The 24,307-nt window shown below is 49.1% G+C and overlaps 2 protein-coding genes across 2 annotated transcripts in view; one reads left to right on the top strand and one right to left on the bottom strand.

The window, feature by feature from the left end:
• Window positions 1–24,307, bottom strand: part of LOC309332990 (protein-lysine 6-oxidase-like) — a 285,922-nt gene that overhangs the window by 234,556 nt on the left and 27,059 nt on the right. The window lies entirely within an intron of this gene.
• Window positions 1,226–24,221, top strand: DAPK3 (death associated protein kinase 3). The gene is made up of 9 exons (XM_081846298.1): window positions 1,226–1,350; window positions 2,936–3,070; window positions 7,593–7,953; window positions 9,705–9,834; window positions 10,661–10,709; window positions 12,766–12,792; window positions 15,202–15,354; window positions 19,083–19,128; window positions 22,284–24,221. The coding sequence occupies exons 2-9, from the start codon at window positions 3,009–3,011 to the stop codon at window positions 22,824–22,826; spliced, it is 1,371 nt and encodes a 456-aa protein (XP_081702424.1). The 5' UTR covers window positions 1,226–1,350; window positions 2,936–3,008; the 3' UTR covers window positions 22,827–24,221.

Genomic DNA, 24,307 nt, shown 5'->3' with positions numbered 1-24,307 from the left:
AGAGTCTCCTCCAGCACCAGAATTCAAAAGCATCCATTCTTTGGCGATCAGCCTTCTTGATGGTCCAGCTCTCACTTCCATACATCACTACTGGGGAAACCATAGCTTTAATTATACGGACCTTTGTCGGCAAGGTGATGTCTCTGCTTTTTAAGATGCTGTCTAGGTTTGTCGTTGCTTTTCTCCCAAGAAGCAGATGTCTTTTAATTTCGTGACTGCTGTCACCATCTGCAGTGATCATGGAGCCCAAGAAAGTAAAATCTCTCACTGCCTCCATTTCTCCCCCTTCTATTTGCCAGGAGGTGATGGGACCAGTGGCCATGATCTTAGTTTTTTTTTGATGTTGAGCTTTGGACCATATTTTGCGCTCTCCTCTTTGACCCTCATTAAAAAGTTCTTTAATTCCTCCTCACTTTCTGCCATCAAGGTTGTGTCATCTGCATATCTGAGGCTGTTGGTATTTCTTCCGGCAATCTTAATTTCGGCTTGGGTTTCATCCAGCCCAGCCTTTCGCATGATGAATTCTGCATATAAGTTAAATAAGCAGGGAGACAATATACACCCTTGTCGTACTCCTTTCCCAATTTTGAACCAATCAGTTGTTCCATATCCAGTTCTGACTGTAGCTTCTTGTCCCACATAGAGATTTCTCAGGAGACAGATGAGGTGATCAGGCACTCCCATTTCTTTAAGAACTTGCCATAGTTTGCTGAGGTCGACACAGTCAAAGGCTTTTGCATAGTCAATGAAGCAGAAGTAGATGTCTTTCTGGAAGTTTCTAGCTTTCTCCATAAACCAGCGCATGTTTGCAATTTGGTCTCTGGTTCCTCTGCCCCTTCGAAATTATGTATGCGTACAATATATATATTGCTGTAAGCTTGGGTTTCATCCAGCCCAGCCTTTCGCCTGATGAATTCTGCATATAAGTTAAATAAGCAGGGAGACATTATACAGCCTTGCCGTACTCCTTTCCCAATTTTGAACCCATCCAAACCCCAATTTTTGAACCCTGACCCATATCCAGTTCGAACTGTAGCTTCTTGTCCCACATAGAGATTTCTCAGGAGACAGATGAGGGGATCAGGCCCTCCCATTTCCTTAAGAGCTTGCATGCTGCAAAAAAAAAAAAAAAAACAAAACTGGCTGAATGAATGACGTCACCGCCTGCCCGGGGAAGCGGGGGAGGCGGCCGGAGCCCGGGACTGTGACGTCACCTCCGCGCTTTAGCCAATGGGGAGAGGCGGTGCAGCCAGTCTTGGAATGCGGGCGGAGGCGGCGCCTTGTCTCTCGCTCTCTCTCTCTCGGGGACGCGCCTTCCTCGCCTCCCGGGCGCGCTCTCGCCCTCCTAAGGTGGGCTATGGGGTTGGGGGGGGGGCTGCGCTCGTTTGCAGGAGGTTATTTTGCTTTTGGATGCCATTAAAGGGGGTTTGGAAGTGGAAATCGCGAAAGAGGGGCTTTTGTTTGGGGGGCCCCCCCTAGATTTAGCGAAAAGGGGGCGGGGGGCAGATATGTGGGGCACTGAGACCCCAGGGGTTTGAGGCTGGGGCTCGTGGGGGGGGGAGCGAGGGCTTGCTCGTGGGAAAAGGCTTTGTAGGGGAGGGGGAGTTTCCAGAAATATAGGGTGGGGTCCCGTCCCCCTTAGGGGTGGGGGTGGGGAGGAAATGTGGGGCTGGACTAGATGACCCTGGCGGGTCCCTTCCAGCTCTGCACTTCTGTGGTTCTAAGAAACGGCTGGCGGAAGGGGATGGGTGGTGGTTTGCGCTGGGAGGGAAGGGGTTAAGTTGTGGGGATGCTTTGGACGTGAAGTCGTGGGGGCACTTGGTGGGAGGGAAGGGGTTACGTTTTGAGGTTGGGCTGCTTTTGATGGGAGGGAAGGGGTTAAGTCGTGGGGGGTGTCTGCTTTTGATGTTGTGGGGCTGCTTTTGATGGGAGGGAAGGGGTTAAGTCGTGATGCTTTTGATGGGAGGGAAGGGGTTAAGTTGTGGGGGGTGTCTGCTTTTGATGTTGTGGGGCTGCTTTTGATGGGAGGGAAGGGGTTAAGTCGTGATGCTTTTGATGGGAGGGAAGGGGTTAAGTCGTGATGCTTTTGATGGGTAGGAAGGGGTTAAGTCGTGGGGGGTGCTGCTTTTGATGTTGTGGGGCTGCTTTTGATGGGAGGGAAGGGGTTAAGTCGTGATGCTTTTGATGGTAGGGAAGGGGTTAAGTCATGATGCTTTTGATGGGAAGGAAGGGGTTAAGTTGTGGGGGGTGCTGCTTTTGATGTTGTGGGGCTGCTTTTGATGGGAGGGAAGGGGTTAGGTCACTGGGGCGCTTTTGGAAAGATAGGGCGCAGAGGGGTCTGTGGGTCTGGACAACTGCTGTGTGTGTGAATGGGGCTGGGATTCTTTTGGGGGGTGGAGGAAGGTTGGGGGTGGAGGCTGCAGTTTATGGCTGGGATTTCTAGGGATGGGGGAGTAGCAGGCGACAAAGGAGTTTCCTGTCCCGGGAAAAAGGCAGGGAATAATAATAATAATAATAATAATATGTGATTTTACAGTGGTTGTCCCTTTAATAATAATAATAATAATAATAATAATTTATTATTCATACCCTGCCCATCTGACAGGGTTTCCTCAGCCACACTGGGCGGCTTCCAACTAAATATTAAAAACAAGACAGCACCAGACATTAAAAACTTCCCTGGGCAGCTTTGAGCAGAATATTAAAATACAACGAATACTAAAAGATTCCCTAAAAAGGACTGCCTTCAGTTGTCTTTTAAAAGTAAAATAGATGTTTATTTCCTTCACATCTGGTGGGAGGGTGTTCCACAGGGTGGGTGCCACCACCGAGAAGGCCCTCTGCCCTTATATGGTCTCGGCGGTCACTCCCAGTCACTTTCCTTTCCTCCGTTGCAGAAACATTTGTCTGATCTTTATCCTTCCTCTTCCTTTAGTATTGATCCAGCGCCGGGCCGCCTGGAAATTTGGGGACGGACGCTTTTCCTGGGGGGCGGGGCGGAGGAAGCGATGTCCACCTTCCGCCAAGAAAATGTGGAGGACTACTACGAGATGGAGGAAGAACTGGGCAGGTGAGCTGGCTGAGTACTTTGTCGTGCATCTGTTGCATAGTGTGTTTGTGGGAGAGAAATAATAATAATAATAATAATAATAATAATAATAATAATAATAATAATAAGTGCCACCTGCGTCCCATTGCTGACAGAGGGGGAGAGCATGGAGAGACAGCAGGAGGTAATTAGGCAGGAATGTGGAACGAGGGAGGAGCAGCCTAGTTAATAATAATAATAATAATAATAATAATAATAATTTATTATTTATACCCCACCCATCTGGCTGGGTTTTCCCAGCCACTCTGGGTGGCTTCCAACACAATACTAAAATACAGTAATGCATCAAACATTAAAAGCTTCCCTAAACAGGGCTGCCTTCAGATGTCTTCTAAAAGTTTGGTAGTTGTTTTTCTCTTTGACATCTGGTGGGAGGGCGTTCCACAGGGCGGGAGCCACCACCGAGAAGGCCCTCTGCCTGGTTCCCTGTAACTTGGCTTCTCGCAGGGAGGGAACCGCCAGAAGGCCCTCAGCGCTGGACCTCAGTGTCGACAATTACCAGCAATAAAAAAGCAAGAAATCTCCAAGATCATGTTTGTTCCCCAAGGGTTAATTTATAGGAAACAAGGTGTGATCGTTTGTGTGTAAGCGACGTTGATAAACAGCCTGCAGCTTTTGTTGGTTCAGGTTAGTTCAAAGGGCCTTTTTGCAAAGAGCTCGGGGACGCCGTAACAGAATGGACTGGCTTGTAAAAGAGTATTGGGAAATAATTCGTAATGAATTGGGAAAAAAAAATGTTTAAAAGTACTTTTTCAAAAAAGCAACAACACCAGAGTCCTTTTCGTTGGGGATAATTCAGAAGGAAATTCCCAGGTGTCAAAAAAAGGTTATTTATGTATGCTACAACATCGGCCCTTGTTTTGTTAGCCCCAAAATGGAAAACGAGCGAGGTTGCAGCCAAAGAAGAATTGCAACTTAAGCTGATGGAATATGCACAGTTTACAGACTTAATATATAGAACATGGGTAGGCAACCTAAGGCCCGGGGGCAGGATGCGGCCCAATCGCCTTCTCAATCTGGCCCATGGAAAGTCCAGGAATCGGCATGTTTTGACATGAGTAGAATATGTGCTTTTATTCAAAATGCAACCCTGGGTTATTTGTGGGGCACAGAAATTCGTCCATTTCTTTAATATAGTCTGGCCCCCCACAAGGTCTGAGGGACAGTGGACTGGCCCCCAGTTGAAAAAGTTTGCTGACCCCTCATATAGAATAAGAAAACAAGAAGTATGTACGTTTAGAGAAGATTGGAAAATGTTTGAATATATGGGGGGAAATTGTGTATATTTGAAAACGTTGGTACCGCTAACATAAATTCAAAAGTGTAAATCAGTTTTGATGGACGCAATAATGGAATACGGAATGGCATAGCTTTTGTAAAATATGCAGGAATTTATGTTCTGCAAAGTGAACCATGGAAAGAGAAGGGATAGTTGTTGATATCTGAAAGGTAAAGGTAAAGGGACTCCTGACCATTAGGTCCAGTCGTGGCCGACTCTGAGGTTGCGGCACTCATCTCGCTTTATTGGCCAAGGGAGCCGGCGTACAGCTTCCGGGTCATGTGGCCAGCAGGACGAAGCCGCTTCTGGCGAACCAGAGCAGCGCACGGAAATGCTGTTTACCTTCCCACTGGAGCGGTACCTATTTATCTACTTGCACCGGTGTGCTTTCGAACTGCTAGGTTGGCAGGAGCTGGGACCGAGCAATGGGAGCTCACCCCGTCATTGCGGGGATTCGAACCGCTGACCTTCCGATCGGCAAGCCCTAGGCTCTGTGGTTTAACCCACAGCGCCACCCGCGTCCCGTTGATATCTTGAGGGTCTTTAAATGAATATTCTAGAAGGTAAAACATAAAATATAATAAAAATTGTGGAGAATAGAGGAAACCTTCAGGACCCAAGGGACTGGCGGCCTAGGAGACTGTTGCCACGCTACGGCTTAAAACCTCAGACCCTGGTTTGATATTTTGGCTATTTGTGTTTGCAAACTGTGTGCTTGCCTCACACAAGCGGGTTCTGACTTCACACTAGAATTTCAGATCGCCCCGCAGCATCGCTTGCGCCGTTTCTGCATTCTTGACTTGTGCGTCAGCCGCACAAATTATTTCAGGGACGTTTCCTGTCTTGAGTAATTCTAGTCTGGCCAGCAAATTTGAGGCAGTCTCTTTCCTCCCCTGGGAAAAGGAAGCGAGGGTGTTGCCAGGATCTCACCCATATCCTGAACTCCGAATCCACGGGTGTCGCAACTGTGGTTTCAGGGGGTGATGCGAAATCCTTGCCCAATATTGCGGCGTCACCCTGATCTGACGATATACACAGGATTCGGCCCCCAGACCTTTGCGACACCGCCACCTCTTTGGTAGCCGTAGGGCAGCCTCACTGTATGCTTGTTATTGTGGAAGTAAATTCCGCCAGGGTGAATAAAACTCAATGCCTTTTTTTAAAAAAAAATGATATTTTAAATCTAAATTGGATTTTTTAAAATTTAAAATGGATTTTTAAAATTTAAATTGGATTTTTTAAAATTTAAATTGGATTTTTTATAATTTAAATCAATTCCCCCCCAAAAAATAAATTGGATTTTTAAAATAAAATAGTTTTGGAGGAAAAATCTTCCCAAAGATGGTTTTCTATTTAAGTTACATTATAGTCCATCAGGAAATAAAGATTTGTTTTTTCATGTGTGCTAAAACCCAGTCTAAGTTTTTTTTTTTTAAAAAAAAAATTGTTTAACCACATCAGTTAACAAACATGGATACATGTGCTATAACGTTATTATTTTAGTTAAAATAAGTTGTTTAAATTGTTATGATCATTTTTCTCCTTCCAATAGAGCACAGCGCAAAAGTTGTCCAAATATAAACAGTTAACATACTAAACCTCACAATCACTTCATAGTTATCGGTCTACGTATTTCTGATAGTATTACCAATTTTTATCTCTTAAGTATTACCAAATCAGTCTTTTTTTTATATAACTGTAAAAAACAACAACAACAGCAACTAACCAAGAAGACAAGGACTTTAAAAAAGAATGGGAAAATTTTATAATTTAAATAGACCATTGTAAACAAATGAAAACTTTAGCTGGACTATAAGAATCACCTGCAAAGCAATGAAGGTTATGGACCATTTGGACAAATCAAAATTGTGAAGAACGTATTGATATGTAGTCTTACTTATTGTAATAAGGACCCATGTTAGGGGATGTTGGGGAAAGTCACGAGAATCTCACAAAATGATTATACAAATTTTCCGGCTGTAAATTTCTATTGACAAGAATTTTTTTTTTTAATCCACCAAGAAATAAAAAATGCTTATGTAAAAATCCCCCAAAATCTTAAATTTGATTTGGGATATGTTCCCCCCAAAAAGGCTCAACAATTTCGTCGTCGTCCCCCCCCCAAAAAACCCCTCTGCAACTTTGTCCAGATTTTCACTTTTGAGAATATGGCAGCCCTATTTAAGATCCCAATTAGCGACCAAATTCCCCCTTTTTGGACACAGTGGTGAACTGAGAAACCAAAGCCTGTCCACTTATTTTTTGATTTATTTTTTTTTAAAGAAAACCTTGTGTGCAAAATCTGTTTGTTCTCTCCCCCCCCCCCCCCATTGCTATCCGTCCGGATGAATTTTTGCTGATAGCCAGCAGAAATAAATCAGGTTTAGTTGCTTTTGTTCTGCTTCCTTGTCCTTTTCTTTTTGCAACGGCAACCGTATATGGAAAGCTAGCTTGGTGTGTGATCTCACCTTGGAAAAATGTAAATAGCTGCATTTCAATGTCCCGGCCTGCGGCTTTATTAAAACAGAGCTCAAAAAGGTTTTTATTCTTCCGTAGGCCTTTCCTTCTATGGAAAGACTCCAGAATTTGTGAAATAATATGCGTGTGACGGACATTTTCTCCTCTTTTAACAACTTAGTGTAGATTTCTCCCAGCTTTTTCACGCTCAGAAAACCAGGAAGTGCTTCTTTGCTGGGGCAGACGGGAGCGTCAGGAATGTGCTGTGTGTTAAGTGGGTCGCAACCGCAACCCCAGAGTCGGCCACAACTGGACCTAATGGTCAGGGGTCCCTTTACCTTTACTTTACACAGAGGAATGATGTGCGGTGTCGGAAATAGGAGTCTCAGAAAAAGGGGAAGGAAGTCAAGATTTGAAATGTCAAAAGGACTGTAAGATTAGTGAAATGTATAAACCTGAACGGCATAAGCAAAATTTAAAATAAAAATGAAATATAGTGGACGCTCACATTGCGAACGTGATCCATGTGGGATGTACGTTCACAACCCGCATGGGTTGCGATTTGGCGCTTCTGCGCATACGCAAAGTGTGATTTGGTGCTTTGCGCATGCGCGACCGCCGAAACCCGGACGTAACCCATACTTCCGGGTTTCGGCGTCCGCAGCCCGAGGAAACGCAACTTGAAGCGGTTGTAACCCGAGGTATGGCTGCAAGCAAACGTTTTCCGTCCCTCTCTCTCCCTCTCAGCGGCCAGTTTGCGATCGTGCGCAAGTGCCGCGAGAAGAAGAGCGGCCTGGAATACGCGGCCAAGTTCATCAAGAAGCGTCGCCTGTCCTCCAGCCGCCGCGGGGTGAGCCGCGAGGAGATCGAGCGGGAGGTCGACATCCTGCGCGAGATCCAGCACCCCAACATCATCACGCTGCACGACATCTTCGAGAACAAGACGGACGTGGTGCTGATCCTGGAGCTGGTCTCGGGCGGAGAGCTCTTCGATTTCCTGGCTGAGAAGGAGTCGCTGACGGAGGAGGAGGCCACGCAGTTCCTCAAGCAGATTTTGGACGGTGTCCACTACCTCCACTCCAAACGCATCGCCCACTTTGACCTCAAGGTGAGATCCTGCTCACACAATATAATAATAATAATAAATTTTATTTATACCCCGCCCTCCCTGGCCAGAGCTGGGCTCAGGGCAACTAACACCAATAAAATCACAGTAAAAACATAATAGGGGGAAAAGGGAGAGGATACAGGTTAAAATGCAATTTAAAAAGCAGCCTCGTTTTAAAGTAGCTGATAAATCAAGACCATAAGAGGAGGGGAACATAAGGGTCAGACCGAGTCCAAACCAAAGGCCAGGCGGAACAGCTCTGTCTTGCAGGCCCTGCGGAAAGATGTCAAGTCCTGCAGGGCCCTGGTCTCTTGTGACAGAGCGTTCCACCAAGTCGGGGCCAGTACTGAAAAGGCCCTGGCCCTAGTTGAGACCAATCTAACCTCCTTGAGGCTCAGGACCTCCAAAGTGGTGTTATTTGTGGATCTTAAGGTCCTCCGTGGGGCATACCAGGAGAGGCGGTCCCGTAGGTATGTGGGTCCTAGGCCGCAGGCTGGTGACTGGGAGCGGCCGCCAGGAGCGTATAACGGATTTATGTTGACTCCCAGTATGTTTCCGAATGCAATTCAGAGTTTTGGTGTTGATCTTTAAGGCCGGAAACAGCCTTGGCTCTGAATACCTGAAGGAGCGTTACTGAGGTCCAGCTCCAAGGGCTTTCTGGCAGTTCCTTCACTGAGAGAAGTGAGGTTGCAGAGAACCAGGCAGAGGGCCTTCTCAGTAGTGGCACCCTCCCATCAGATGTCAGGTAACCATACAGTGGTACCTCGGATTACATACGCTTCAGGTTTACAGACTCTACTAACCCAGAAATAGTATGTCAGGTTAAGAACTTTGCTTCAGGATGAGAACAGAAATCATGCTCCGGCGGCGCGGCAGCAGCAGGAGGCCCCATTAGCTAAAGTGGTGCTTCAGGTTAAGAACAGTTTCAGGTTAAGGACAGACCTCCAGAACGAATTAAGTACTTAACTCGAGGTACCACTGTACAACCTTTAGAAGACATCTGAAGGCAGCCCTATATTGGGTTGTTTTTAACATTTCGTACCAGCTCCACCTGGTACGCAGGATGAGACCCTCCCTGCCCGCAGACTGTCTCGCCAGAGTGGTGCATGCTCTAGTTATCTCCCGCTTGGACTACTGCCATGCGCTCTACGTGGGGCTACCTTTGAAGGTGACCCAGAAACTACAACTAATCCAGAATGCGGCAGCTAGACTGGGGGACTGGGACTGGCCGCTGAGACCACATAACACTGGTCCTCAAAGACCTTCATTGGCTCCCAGAACGTTTCCGAGCACAATTCAAAGTGTTGGTGCTGACCTTTAAAGCCCTAAACAGCCTCGGTCCAGTATACCTGAAGGAGCGTCTCCACCCCCATCGTTCTGCCTGGACGCTGAGGTCCAGCGCCAAGGGCCTTCTGGCAGTTCCCACATTGCAAGAAGCAAAGCTACAGGGAACCAGGCAGAGGGCCTTCTCGGTGGTGGCGCCCGGCCTGTGGAACGCCCTCCCATCAGATTTCAAGGAGATAAACAACTACCTGACATTCAGAAGACATCTGAAGGCAGCCCTGTTCAGGGAAGTTTTTAATGTGTGACATTTTAGTGTATTTTTGGACTTTGTTGGAAGCCGCCCAGAGTGGCAGGGGGCAAACTCGGTCAGATGAGCAGCTTGTGAATAATAAAAAACAACATTACCCTGATCCTCTGGCGGCAGAGACACGGTGCTCATGTGTTCTCTCAACGTTTTCCCCTCCCAGCCTGAAAACATCATGCTCCTTGACAAGAATGTCCCAAGCCCTCGCATCAAGCTGATCGACTTTGGCATTGCCCACAAGATTGAAGCAGGGAACGAGTTCAAAAACATCTTTGGCACTCCCGAATTTGTAGGTATGTGTGAGACCAGGATGTTGGGGGAGTGCGACGGACTGGGGTGGCTGATGGGTGAGCGGCGAGTGAGCAGGAGAAACCCTCAGCCTGGAGAGGAGGGGATGGTCTAAACCACTGAGCCTCCTGGGCTTGCCAATCGGAAGGTCGGCGGTTCGAACACCTGCGATGGGGTGAGCTCCTGTCACTCAGTCCCAGCTCCTGCCAACCTAGCAGTTCGAAAGCACGCCAGCGCAAGTAGATAAATAGGTACCACTCTGGTGGGAAGGTAAACGGCATTTCCATGCGCTCTGGTTTCCGTCACGGTGTCCCGTTGCGCCAGAAGTGGTTTAGTCTTGCTGGCCACATGACCTGGAAAGCTGTCTGTGGACAAACGCTGGCTCCCTCGACCTGAAAGCGAGATGAGCGCCACAACCCCATAGTCGCCTTTGACTGGACTTAACCATCCAGGGATCCTTTACGAGAGCCAGTGTGGTGTAGTGGTTAAGAGTGGTAGTCTCGTAATCTGGGGGACCGGGTTCGAGTCTCCACTCCTCCACATGCAGCTGCTGGGTGACCTTGGGCCAGTCACACTTCTCTGAAGTCTCTCAGCCCCACTCACCTCACAGAGTGTTTGTTGTGGGGGAGGAAGGGAAAGGAGAATGTTAGCCGCTTTGAGACTCCTTAGGGTAGTGATAAAGCGGGATATCAAATCCAAACTCTTCTACCTTAATCTATTTCCACATATCCGGGCCCACAAAGTATTTGAGAGGCAGATGCACAGATCCTGGTTGGTTGTGGTTCTCTGTCCCAGAAATGCTTCTTTTTTTTCTCATCCCTCTCTCCAAAGCTCCAGAAATAGTCAACTACGAACCTTTGGGCCTGGAGGCTGATATGTGGTGAGTAAAATAAGCTTGGATTGGATTTTTTGGGGAATTTAATGCCTCCTCCTCCTCCTCCTCCTCCTTCTTCTTCTTCTTAATTAATGCACAGTAACTTTGCTGTGATGGGACGTGGGTGGCGCTGTGGGTTAAACGACAGAGCCTAGGGCTTGCTGATCAGAAGGTCGGCGGTTCGAATCCCCGCAATGACAGGGTGAGCTCCCGTTGCTCGGTCCCTGCTCCTGCCCACCTAGCAGTTCAAAAGCACATCAAAGTGCAAGTAGATAAATAGGTACCGCTCCGGCGGGAAGGTAAACGGCGTTGCCGTGCGCTGCTCTGGTTCACCAGAAGCGGCTTGGTCCTGCTGGCCACATGACCCGGAAGCTGTACGCCGGCTCCTTCGGCCAATAAAGCGAGATGAGCGCCGCAACCCCAGAGTTGGCCACGACTGGACCTAATGGTCAGGGGTCCCTTTACCTTTACCTTTCTGTGGGAATCTCCTTCGCTGGAGGTTTTTCAACGGAGGCTGGGTGGCCAGGAACTTTTCACCTGCAGATTAAATGAACCTCGGGGGGTGGCCTTCTAACTCCACAGTTTCCATGGATTTTTATTTGTTTATGAACCGCTTCCCAAGGTCTGTAGCACCCTGGGCCTGGGAAGAGAACTTCAGGAAAGCTCCTGGGCAGATCCCAGATGCTCTCTGGCTTTCAGAGCACCTCTGGTGGGGAAAATGCTCTCCCCCTTTCATCACAGGAGACAACAGCTCTGTTTTTGCTTTATCTACACTGTCCCTTACCCAATTCCTCTCCTTCCTGCTTTTTAACCCCTCTCCCTCACTAGACGACCCTAAACCTTCTGAAATCTTCCTCTTTCCCCTCCTTGTGCTCCTTTGCTGAGGCAGCCCAAGTTCCTTTCCTAGGTCTCCTCTTCTCCAATCTGTCGTGGCTTATTTGTTTGTGTTGTGTTGGTGCTGACCTTTAAAGCCCTAAACAGCCTCGGCTCAGGAAACCTGAAGGAACGTCTCCATCCCCATCGTCCAGCCCGGACACGGAGGTCCAGCTCCGAGGACCTTCTGGCGGTTCCCTCCCTGCAAGAAGCGAGGTTACAGGGAACCAGGCAGAGGGCCTTCTCGGTGGTGGCGCCTGCCCTGTGGAACGCCCTCCCATCAGATGTCAAGGAAATAACTACCGGACTTTTAGAAGACATCTGAAGGCAGCCTTGTTTAGGGAAGTTTTTAATGTTTGATCGTGTTTTTAATATTCTGTTGGGAGCCGCCCAGAGTGGCTGGGGAAACCCGGCCAGATGGGCAGGGTAATAATAATAATACAGTGGTACCTCGGGTTACATATGCTTCAGGTTACAGACTCCACTAATCCAGAAATAGTACCTCGGGTTAAGAACTTTGCTTCAGGATGAGAACAGAAATCGTGCTCCGGTGGCAGCGGGGGAGACCCCATTAGCTGAAGTGGTGCTTCAGGTTAAGAACAGTTTCAGGTTAAGAACAGACCTCTGGAATGAATTAAGTACTTAACCCGAGGTACCACTGTAGTAGTAGTAGTAATAATAATAATAATAATTAATAATAAATTTTATTTATACTCTGCCCTCCCCAGCCAAGACCGGGCTCAGGGCAGCTAACACCAGGTATAAAAGCAACTGATTAAAATACGACTTAAAAACAAGATTAAAATACAACATTGAAATGCAGCCTCATTTCAGGAGAAACTCAAATCGAAAATTCCCCCTTTGCCCCAATCTCACTTCCCTTTCTTCTCCCTGCTGGGACCCAGGGATGCTCTCAGGTGCTGACCTTTTCTGCCGCCAGATTCCTTCTTTATTGCTAATTTCTAACTGCTTCTCCTCGGCCGCGTGTCAGCGCAGCTGTTGAGTCAATTGGGGAACACCAGGCCTTGTTGGGCTGCAACGCCCGTCATCCCTAACATTGGCTGGGGCTGAGTCCAGCAGCATTTGGAGGGGCTTGCAGATCCCCCACCCCTTTGTTTCTGTGTCTTTTGGGACATTTTGATGCTAGTATCTTGATCCTCTCCCTTTCCTTTCCCTTCCTTCGTTCCAGGAGCATCGGCGTCATCACCTATATCCTGTGAGTATTTCAAAACAAAACACCTTGCACAAAGTCAAGCCCTATGCTAGGAGAACAAGCATAGCTCCGCCAGTAGAGCGCGGGGCTCTTAACCTCGGGGTTTTGGGTTCTAGTCCCACGTGGGGCGAAAGATTCTTTCATTGCAGGGGGCCCTAAACAGCCTCGGCTCAGTATACCTGCAGCGTCTCCACCCCCATTGTTCTGCCCGGACACTGAGGTCCAGCTCCGAGGGCCTTCTGGCAGCTCCTTCCCTGAGAGAAGTGAGGTTACAGGGAACCAGGCAGAGGGCCTTCTCGGTAGTGGCTCCCTCCCATCGGATGTCAAGGAAATAAACAACTAACTGACTTTTAGAAGACACCTGAAGGCAGCCCCGTTCAGGGAAGTTTTTAATGTGTGACATTTTAATGTATTTTTAATCTTTGTTGGAAGCCGTCCAGAGTGGCTGGGGAGACCCAGCCAGATGGGTGGGGTACAAATAATAAATTATTATTATAGATGACTTCTGCAGTCCCTTCCAATTTGACAATTCTGTGCTTCTCCAGAAGGGTTGCATGTTGAGTAGTGCAGCGCCTTTGGGGAAGAGGGGGCTTAGCTTACTGTTTTGGGTTTTTCTCCCCCCCCCCCCCAGGTCCCGCGCTTGGGATGCAGGTGGAGCTGTGGGTTAAACCACAGAGCCTAGGGCTTGCCGATCAGAAGATCGGCGGTTCGAATCCCCTCAATGACGGGGTGAGCTCCCGTTGCTCGGTCCCTGCTCCTGCCAACCTAGCAGTTTGAAAGCACGTCAAAGTGCAAGTAGATAAATAGGTACCACTCCGGCGGAAGGTAAACGGCGTTTCCGTGCGCTGCTCTGGTTCGCCAGAAGCGGCTTGGTCCTGCTGGCCACATGACCCGGAAGCTGTACGCCGGCTCCCTCGGCCAGTAAAGCGAGATGAGCGCCGCAACCCCAGAGTCGGTCACGACTGGACCTAATGGTCAGGGGTCCCTTTACCTTTTAGGTCCAGCGCTTCAGTAACTCGGGTTCAAGGTGGGTGGAGATCTTAGCCCAGCCAGGAAGCCATAGCTGCGCTTCTGGTGGTCGAAGGGCACAACAGCTTGCTTTGGGGTCAAGCAAGCCTTGGGGGCCGAGAGCAGCGGATACCGTAAAGATCATAACGAGATAACAAGAGCCATCTAGATGGGAGGGGAGAGTGCTCTTCTGTTCGAATCATGCTTGTAGGTGGTGTTTTTCCATCGGATCTTTTTAAAGAGACGTTGGCTGGCCCCCTGTCAGGGATGCTTTATCCGTGCTCCCTGCCTGGCAGGGGGTTGGTCTAGAGGACCTTTGGGGAGCCCCTTGGAACTCTACAATTCTACCTATTTATGTACCGTATTTTTCGCTCTATAAGACGCACCAGACCACAAGACGCACCTAGTTTTTTGGAGGAGGAAAACAAGAAAAAAAATATATTCTGAATCTCAGAAGCCAGAAGAGCAAGAGGGATCGCTGCGCAGTGAAAGCAGCAATCCCTCTTGCTGTTCTGGCTTCTGGGATAGCTGCGCAGCCTGCATTCGCTCCATAAGATGCACACACATTTCCCCTTACTTTTTAGAAGGGAAAAAGTGAGTCTTATAGAGCAAAAAATACGGTACTTAACCCTCCCAGCCTTTTGCTAGCCTTCGATTCCAGAGTATCGTATGTTCTTCGTCGACTTGGATTCCCGCTTTAAAAATTACTTTTTAAAAAAAATTCTGTGGATTTTTATTGATGGTTTAAATCAGGGGTGCCCAAGCTTTGAGGAAGCTTTGCCACGCATGAGGCCCGACCAAAGTTGTTGAGCTCTTTTTACAATTTTACCCCAAAGTTGTTGAGTTGGTGTTTTTTTTTTTAGGATTGAAGTTTTGCTGAGATTTTTTAAGGATTTTACACCAGGACATATACTGCCATGGGGATTGGATTAAATGGACTGGATTAGGCCCCTGAAACAGGCTTTGGATATGCCTGATTTAAATTGTTTGGTTAGTACAGTGGTGCCTCGCAAGACGAAATTAATCCGTTCCATGAGTCTCTTCGTATAGCGGTTTTTTCGTCTTGCGAAGCAAGCCCATTGACAGCTTAGCGGATTAGCGCTATTAGCGGTTTAGCGGCTTTTAGCGGCTTATCAGCTTAGCGGATCAGCTGATAAGCAGCTTAGCTGCTTAGAAAAAGGGGGGGGGGAGGGAAAAAACCCGCAGGAACTCGCAAGACATTTTCGTCTTGCGAAGCAAGCCCATAGGGAAATTCGTTTTGCGAAGCGCCTCCAAAATGGAAAACCGTTTCGTCTAGCGGGTTTTCCATCTTGCGAGGCGTTCGTCTTGCGGGGCACCACTGTAGTTACAAAACGCCTAAATAAAGCCGTTTCTTCTTCCTTTTTTATCCTTTTGCCCTCTCAGCTTAAGTGGCGCCTCTCCGTTCCTGGGCGAAACAAAGCAGGAAACTTTGACCAACATTTCTGCTGTCAACTATGACTTTGACGAGGAGTACTTTAGCAACACCAGCGAGCTGGCGAAGGACTTCATTCGGCGGCTGCTCGTCAAGGATCCCAAGTACGAAACTCGGGTGATGGGTTATGGGTGTCTGTTTTGGGACTACAGTTCCCATCATCCCTGACCTGTTCGCTAGGGGTGATGGGAGTTGTAGTCCCCAAACAGCTGGAGGGCCAAATTTGTCCGTCGCTGCATGTAGCCTACCCCAACCCCCACAATGTTCATGGCAGCAGTGAGATTTGAACGCGGAACCTCGTGATTCATAGCTCAGTCTCTCTCAGTGCAACGCTAATGCGATCGGCGCAAGCTTTGGGATAATAATAATAATAATAATAATAATAATAATAATAATAATTTATTATTTATGCCCCACCCATCTTTCTGGGTCCCCCCAGCCACGCTGGGCGGCTTCCAACAAAACACTAAAATACAATAACCTATTAAACATTAAAAGCTTCCCTAAACAGGGCTGCCTTTAGATGTCTTCTAAAAGTTTGGTAGTTATTTTTCTCTTTGCCATTTGGTGGGAGGGCGTTGCACAGGGCGGGTGCCACCACCGAGAAGGCCCTCTGCCTGGTTCCCTGTAACTTGGCTTCTCGCAGTGAGGGAACCGCCAGAAGGCCCTTGGCGCTGGACCTCAGTGTCCGGGCAGAACGATGGGGACAGAGATACTCCTTCAGGTCTACTGGACCGAGGCCGTTTAGGGCTTTCAAGGTCAGCACCGACACTTTGAATTGTGCTTGGAAATGTACTGGGAGCCAGTGTAGATCTCTTTGCCAGGCTGCACAGATCTCTTTGCCAGGCCAGATGTTCCTAAACGACAACAATGAGAGAAAAGGGTGTTTTCCCAAGGCAAATATATATTTTCCTGTTGACCTACATTTGTTCAAGGCCTCCGATGTCTCTCCCTTCCTCTCCCGAAACCGGGGAGAAAGTAGAATAAATTAGGCAGCGTGAGACACCTGTGCACAAAACCTGTTTAGCTTGTACTTGCTCATGTGTTGCCGCTTCGTGCAGCTTCTAAAAGCATAGAAGAGGGATAGGGGATTTTCGCAGCCTCGCGTTTGCCTCTTCCCCTACCCGGCTGGTCAACTTTGACAGGTGGGCAGAGCCACCGCTTGCCAGTCACCTGACGTCATGATGTCAGGTGATTGACAGGTGGGCGGTCAAAGCTGACAGGGGGGTGGGGGGGCTGCTTTGCCAGTGGGAACGTGCTGAGAAAGCAGGACTTTCTAGCGGGACTATCAGCAGAGGGGCCCAATCCTGCTCCCTGCAGCGGTCTGCGGATTGAGAAGTGAACGCGGTTTTGGGGAAATGGCTTCATGGGCCAAACTGGACAACCTGGCAGGTCAAAGTTGTCCCAGGGATAGGAGGTTCCCATCCATGCTCTATAATGTCACAGAATACAGTGGTACCTCGCAAGACGAATGCCTCGAAAGACGAAAAACTCGCAAAACGAAAGAGTTTTTCGTTTTTTGAGTTGCTTCGCAAGACGGATTTCCCTATGGGCTTGCTTCGCAAGACGGAAACGTCTTGCAAATTTGTTTCCTTTTTCTTAAAACCGTGCATTCACTTCGAGGAGCAACTCATAGCACGCGGTGTGGTAGCCTTTTTTGAGGTTTTTGAAGACTTTGGTGATTTTTGAAGCTTTTCCAAAGTCCGTGCTTCGCAAGACGAAAAAATCGCAAGACGAAAAAACTCTCGGAACGAATTAATTTCGTCTTGCGAGGCACCACTGTAGTGAGTTCGCGCACCACATTGATTTTTTCAATGACCCTCTTCTGACTCAGCAAATCTAAGATTCTAGGAATCATTGCAAAGGAAGTCGCTTCTTGTGTGACCCGCTAGAAGCACCTCTTATAAGAATTTTAAGATCTCCAATATAGTAAGTTTACCAGATTTTTTTTCAAAGAATCTGGGGACACCTTTTTTTTTTTTTTGAAAAAAGAAAAAAAAGTTATTTTTAAAAAGTGTTTTTTTTAAAAAAAGAAGTAATATCTTCTCTTCTATGTTCTCTGTCGCGCGGCCTTCGTCTGGGCCCTGGCTTGGTCTCTTGGAGCGCTAGCTGGGTTGGGCCTGGGCTCGGCCACATGTCCTTGCCCTCCTAGTGCTCTCCTACCTCTCCGCAGCGGTGTGGCAAGGTTGGGGCTCCCTCTTTTTTCTCCTTCTTCTTTCCCTCTCTTCTTTCTCCTCTTCTCCTTGTCTCTGCGTTGGGTCTGGGGTTTTCCTGGCCCCAGAGCGCCACTGGGCAGTCGGCCGGGTGGCAAGGCACTCTCACTCCCAGCTCGATTTGGGTCGTGGGCCCGTGTGTCAGTGGTTCCCCCAGTTGATGCGCTGGGTGTTCCCAGTTCCCTGTCGGCGGCGGCAGTCTCAGCAGCCCAGAGCCAGCCTGGTAGCTCAGTTGGCTCTGGCTGGCTTCAGGAGCTGCTCACTGCCGTGACGCCCGCCATTTTGACTCGCCGGAAGTCCCCATTGGTCTTGTGCCGTTGAACCAATCACGCAACATTCATAGAATTATAGAATCCTAGAGTTGGAAGAGACCACAAGGGCCATCGAGTCCAACCCCCTGCCAAGCAGGAAACACCATCAGAGCACTCCTGACATATGGTTGTCAAGCCTCTGCTTAAAGACCTCCAAAGAAGGAGACTCCACCACACTCCTTGGCAGCAAATTCCACTGTCGAACAGCTCTTACTGTCAGGAAGTTCTTCCTAATGTTTAGGTGGAATCTTCTTTCTTGTAGTTTGGATCCATTGCTCCGTGTCCGCTTCTCTGGAGCAGCAGAAAACAAACCTTTCTCTACTAATTCTCTACTAATAAGTCTACAGCACTTAAAATATAAATCCGGGGACATTAAATGAAATCCGGGGACGGATTTTGTCCGGGGACAGATTTGTATATCCGGGGACTGTCCCCGGGAAACGGGGGCGTCTGGTAACCATACAATATGGAATAAATATTCATAAATGCACACATATCTAAATATATAAACCATGCGTCTGAAATAGTACGGGAGAGCAATCCTGAAGCCACTTTGACTCTCCCAGTGACCTCAAATATTCCTCTGCGGTAAGGGAGGAAAATGGGGAAAGCCTTCCCATGATCTTTTTGCTTACAAATCCTGTCTTAAGGGTATATTTGTGTATGAAATAGTTGAGCCTGTGACCTGGACTCAGGAACTGAAAGTATTAACCATCACAAAAGAGTGGCCAGGCTGCCCAGGTGATACAACCAGTGACCGCTATCAGGTATCCTGGCAGGCAGGATTTCTGCTGTAGACCTCCTCCTTCTGTGATGTATGTATATGTTTAGGGGGGTGGTCTTGGGCTACAGGGCGGCCAATTTCAAAAGTCTATATAGGGGCTTGCGCAGCATTGTTCGGAGTTTGGCCTTCCTCCTGCATGTGGTGGGTGGGGAACCTGGTTGCAATAGTTCCGTGAATAAAGATCAGGCTTACTACCCGCTTTGCTTCTCAATATTCTCTGGTTGGCCTCTGTCATTTTCTCCTGCTGATGGGGAACCCACTTAAGGACTCTACAGTGGTACCTCGGGTTAAGTACTTAATTCGTTATTTGTGGAGTGAATTCAGAACTGCATTTTAAATTGCATTTTGACCCGTATTTTAAATTACCCCCCTTATGTTTCTACTGTAATTTTACTGTTGTTAGCCGCCCCGAGCATGACTCTGGCCGGGCAGGGCGGAATATAAATAAAATTATTATTATTATTATTATTATTATTATTATTATTATTATTATTAACTGACCTCTGCTCCCCGTTCTGTTTCAGGAAGCGGATGACCATCGACCAGAGCCTGGAGCACCCGTGGATTAAGGTAAAAACCGAGATGTTTCAGAATGTTGGCTTGCGGTCCCTAAGCTATATTTCTCACCCGCTCTTGAACCAGGTACAGTGGTGCCTCGCAAGACGAAATTAATCCGTTCCGCGAGTCTCTTCGTCTAGCGGTTTTTTCGTCTTGCGAAGCAAGCCCATTGACAGCTTAGCGGATTAGCGCTATTAGCGGTTTAGCGGCTTTTAGCGGATCAGCTGATAAGCGGCTTAGTGGCTTAGGAAAAAGGGGGGGAACCCGCAGGAACTCACAAGACATTTCGTCTTGCGAAGCAAGCCCATAGGGAAATTCGTTTTGCGAAGCGCCTCCAAAACGGAAAACCCTTTCGTCTAGCGGGTTTTCCGTCTTGCGAGGCGTTCGTCTTGCAGGGCACCACTGTAGGGTTCCAGATTTGTAAGATCGGTAGCAAAGCCTTACAATCTAAGCCACTAAGCAGAGGAAGAAGGGGACGTTGAGGAGGGCGGGTTGGGAGAAGATGGGAGCTAGCAGCTCCCTGCTTCCTTGGGAAACAAAATTGCCCAGTAAGCGGCCGTTACTGCTAGATGGTCTGCTGGGGAAGGATGCCGAAAGGGGCTGGAGCTCACGGGTTGGCGGTGGTGGCAGAATAAGGGCACATTCCTCTTGGCAAGCTCACCCTGACTGTGACCTGCAGGTTCAAAATGGATTCTAGAATCCTCCTCACGCACTTCCCCTCCCTTCCCCTTTTGTTAGGTTATGATACGATAATCTTTATTGTCGTTGCCCCATACAGAACAACGAAACTGGAAAAATCGACATCAGACATTCAAAAACCAACAAGCCTGCAATCCCAGCCTTGTTAACCCCCTAAAAACTCTGATACCCCATAATTGAATACAATATACTCCCACAGAGACTACCTTACACTGTGTTTAAAACCAAAATCGCATTTGGATAGAAACTGTTTCTCGGGCGGCTAGTCCTAGTCTTTATAACCCTGGACCTTCTTCCAGAAGGCAGAAGCTGAAAGAGATCATTTCCGGGCTGCGCACTGTCCTGCGCTATCTCTGCAGCTTTCTTATGACACCTGGAAGCATAGATTTGATAGGCAGGCAGACGTGTAAAAATTTAAAAGGAAGAAACTTTTGGTCCCAGAAAAAAGGATTGTATTAAGAACAAGAATAAGAATTTATTATTTGTACCCCGCCCATCTGGCTGGGTTTCCCAAGCCACTCTAGGCAGCTGCCAACAGAATATTAAAAACATGAGAAAACATCAAACATTAAATACTTTCTTAAAAAGGACTGCCTTCAGATGTCTTCTAAAAGTCAGATAGTTGTTTGTTTCCTTGATGGGAGGGCGTTCCACAGGGTGAGTGCCACCACTGAGAAGGCCCTCTGCCTGGTTCCCTGTAACCTCACTTCTCGCAGGGAGGGAACCGCCAGAAGGCCCTCGGCGCTGGACCTCAGTGTCCAGGCAGAACGATGGGGGTGGAGACGCTCCTGCAGGTATACTGGGCCAAGGCCGTTTAGGACTTTTAAATTTCAGCACCAACATTTTGTGCTTGGAAATGTCCTTGGAGCCAATGTAGGTCTTTCTGGACTGTTGTTATGTGGTTTCAGGGGCCACTCCCAGTCACAAGTCTAGCTGCCGCATTCTGGATTAGCTGTAGTTTCCGTGTCACCTTCAAAGGTAGCCCCACGTGGAGCGCATTGTAGTAGTCCAAGCGGGAGTTAACCAGAGCATGCACCACTCTGGTGAGACAGTCTGTGGGCAGGAAGGGTCTCAGATGGAGCTGGTAAACAGCTGCCCGGGACACAGAATTGACCTGCGCCTCCATGGACAGCTGTGAGTCCAAAATGACTCCCAGGCTGCGCACCTGGTCCTTCAGGGGCACAGTTACCCCATTCAGGACCAGGGAGTCCTCCACACCTGATTGCCCCCTGTCCCCCCAAAACAGTCCTTCTGTCTCGTCAGGATTCAACCTCAATCTATTAGCCACCATCCATCCTCCAACCGCCTCCAGGCAAGAAATTCACTGCCTTCACTGGTTCCGATTTAAAACAGAGGTAGTGCTAGATATCGTCCGCATACTGATGAACCCCGAGCCCAAACCCCAAGTAAATAGATGTGTAAAGATTTAAAAGAAAGAAACTTTTGGTCTCAGATGAAAAGGATGGGTAGCGTGGCCGAGTGGGGAGAGACCCTGTGCGTCCCCTAGACCAGGGGTTAGCAAACTTACTGCTCCTTGGGCTGGTGTCTCCACGCCGGAGGAGCACGTGCCCATATGCGTGCGCACACACTATTTTCAGAGCACTTCCGGGTCGGAGGAGCACCGGAAATAGCTTGTGCGCATGTGCACGGGCCTGCTCTGACCCGGAGGTGCACAGGAACTAACGCTTGCGCATGTGCAAATAATGCTTGTGCATGTGCACAAGCTACCGTATTTTTCGCTCTATAGAACGCACCTGACCATAGGACACACCTTGTTTTAGAGGGGGAGAACAAGAAAAAAAAATTCTCGCCCTCTCTGCGCAGCGCCCTTTCAGCGAAGCGGCAGGACAAACGGAGCCCCTTCCATTTCTCCTCCCGCTTTGCTGAAGGGCGCTGCGCCTTAGCTGAAGGGGCATCTACCCTTCAGCGAAAGGAACCTGAAGCCTCCGGAGCGCGGCAGGAGCTCCCGCTGTGCTCCGGAGGCTTCAGGCGGCTATCTTTGAAGCCTGGAGAGGAGAGGGGTCGGTGCGCACCGACCCCTCTCGCTCTCCAGGCTTCAGTGAAGGCAACCCGAAGCCTCCGGAGCACAGCAGGAGCACTCCCGCTGCGCTTCGGAGGCTTCGCGTTGCTATCGCTGAAGCCAAGGAGCCTGCATTCGCTCCATAAGACGTACACACATTTCGCCTTCATTTTTGGAGGGGGGAAATGTGCGTCTTATAGAGCGAAAAATACGGTATTTCCGGTGCTCCTCCAACCCGGAAGTGGGCAGCTGCGCAGCGCTGGTAAGAGCGGGTGGCGGGGGTCGCCGCGGGCCGGATAAACGAGTCCCTTGGTCCTTATCTGGCCCGTGAGCCTTAGTTTGGGGACCCCTGCTCTAGACTGACCCCCTGGAATGGGGATGGCAGGGAGGAAAGAGAAGCAACTGCCCAAGCCTCTTTTCTGAGCGTCTCTCCACTGACCCTTTGCAGGTGATCAAGCGCCGGAACGTCCGCAACGAGGACAACAGCAAGAAGCCGGAGCGCCGCCGCCTCAAGACGACCCGCTTGAAGGAGTACACCATCAAGTCCCACTCCAGCATGCCGCCCAACAACACCTACGTCAACTTTGAGCGCTTCTCCAAGGTCATGGAGGAGGTGGCGGCGGCCGAGGAGGGCCTTCGCGAGCTTCAGCGGAGCAAGAAGTCCTTCCGCGAGGACATTGAGGCCCTGCGCTCCATCTACGAGGAGAAGGAGCTGTGGTACAAGGAGGAGAACGAAGCCGTGGGCCAGGACCTGCGGCAGATCCGGCAGGAGATGCAGAAGACGGAGGCCCTCAAGCGCCAGGCGCAGGAGGAAGCCCGGAGCGCCTCGCTGGCGGCCAACGGGCTGAAGAGGCGGTACCGGAAGCTGGAAAACCGCTACGAGGCCCTGGCCAAACAGCTGGCGTCCGAGATGAAGTTCGTGCAAGAGCTGGTGCGCTCCATCGAGCTGGAGAAGCTGCGGGGCGGGGAAGGGGACTGCGGCATCCGCTAGCGCCCTCCCCTCCTGGGGCGGGGTGAGGAGACGGGAGCAGATCCGTCTCGGCCGTGGGTTCAAGGACTGCGCCCCCTCACCCAGCCTCCTGGCCCAGCGTCCCAGCGACTCTTTGACCTATGGCTCCTTATTTAATCACTGGTGTGGCGTGCTTCCTGGACTACGTATCCCATGATGCAGCGCTCCTGCCGGGACCCAGCATGGCGGGCGACATCCCTGCGTGCTCGGGACTTGTAGCCTGAAGGTGGAACTTTGTGCTTCTTAAAAATATCCCGTCTTGCCCGGGTTTTCCGTTCTGCCCTTTTTCGGCCCCAGGATGCGCCGGCCTCCTTGAGGGTTTGAAGAAAGCGGGACGTCGGCGTTCTCTTCCCCCGAATGAGGTTCCAACGGCAAGCTTTGAAGCCTGAAAGTCTTGTTTCTGTTTGCTCGCTGGGCTTCAGATTGTGGAGTGACTGCTGCCCAGATTATGGGAGATTATGGTGCCCAGATTATGGGAGATTATGGTGCAGATGTGATGTGCGAGAGAAGGCTTTTGCCTCGCTAAATCACCATTCCAGGGCAGAGCATGACACCCCATTACCCTGTGGGTCTTTACTGCTAGGGGCCTTGTGGCAGGTTTTCTGGGACCAAAGCTACATTTACAAACCACATGGCTTGTGTTCCGAATATCTGAGGGAGCTTCACTTCACAAATATCAGAGTGTCTCTGGGTTGCGGGCAGCAAAAAGTAGGTTATGTGAACTTTCTTCCCTAAAGGCCAGTGTTTGTAGTAACAAACATCTGCCTGGGTAGAGACATCCAAACATTTAAAATCTTTTCCCAGGTTCTGCCCCTTTTATCCTTTATCGTTTTGAAGTAGCCTCGTGGTACATTTTCTTTCCTATTATTATTCTTTGTATCAAGAAGCCATCTTTGCTTTTTTAATAATAATAATAATAATAATAATAATTGTGGGATTCTTGGTTTGGGTTCATGTTTAGGAGGAGGTGATTAGGGTAACAACAGTTGCAGCTTCTCTTACCAGCCGAAGCTCTGGGAATTTCAGATATTAACTGTGAATCGAGGGGTGGTGGTGGTCATTGTTAAGAAATCACACGCTTAGGACTGATGTGGCTACAGGCAGGGATATTTCCAGGTGTCTTTTGTATCGAACGTTTATGATGATATGTGCTCGGGATGCTGCCGGGTCTGTCACACACAAGTCCTGCTTTCAGCGCTGTTTCGTAACTGCAAAAGTTTGGCGGGCAGCCACACCGCTTCATCCCCAGCCGGGGCGCATCTTGTAACCTCCTGCTGAAACCCTGTAACGTTTCGTTCTGCAGTTGTTGTGCTTTAGCAAGCTTGTGGTGCTCCTTGGGGGAAGCATCGCAGAGTCACCAATAAAGCAGAACCAATCTACCTTGGCGCACTGTTACTTTGTCTTGAACCCTCTGCAGAATGCAACTGCTGCAAAATGCAAAATGCAAGACAAACGCCTCGCAA

Source organism: Podarcis erhardii (assembly GCF_964252035.2).
Source record: "Podarcis erhardii genome assembly, chromosome: 18".
Lineage (NCBI taxonomy): Eukaryota > Metazoa > Chordata > Lepidosauria > Squamata > Lacertidae > Podarcis > Podarcis erhardii.
This window is presented reverse-complemented; position numbering and strand designations above follow the sequence as displayed.

Excerpts from the sequence above, each read along its gene's own strand:
- DAPK3 (XM_081846298.1), top strand. The coding sequence starts at position 3,009 with ATGTCCACCTTCCGCCAAGAAAATGTGGAGGACTACTACGAGATGGAG. Across the intron at positions 7,954-9,704 it reads TCGCCCACTTTGACCTCAAG|CCTGAAAACATCATGCTCCT; the intron begins GTGAGATCCTGC and ends TTCCCCTCCCAG. Across the intron at positions 10,710-12,765 it reads GGCCTGGAGGCTGATATGTG|GAGCATCGGCGTCATCACCT; the intron begins GTGAGTAAAATA and ends CCTTCGTTCCAG.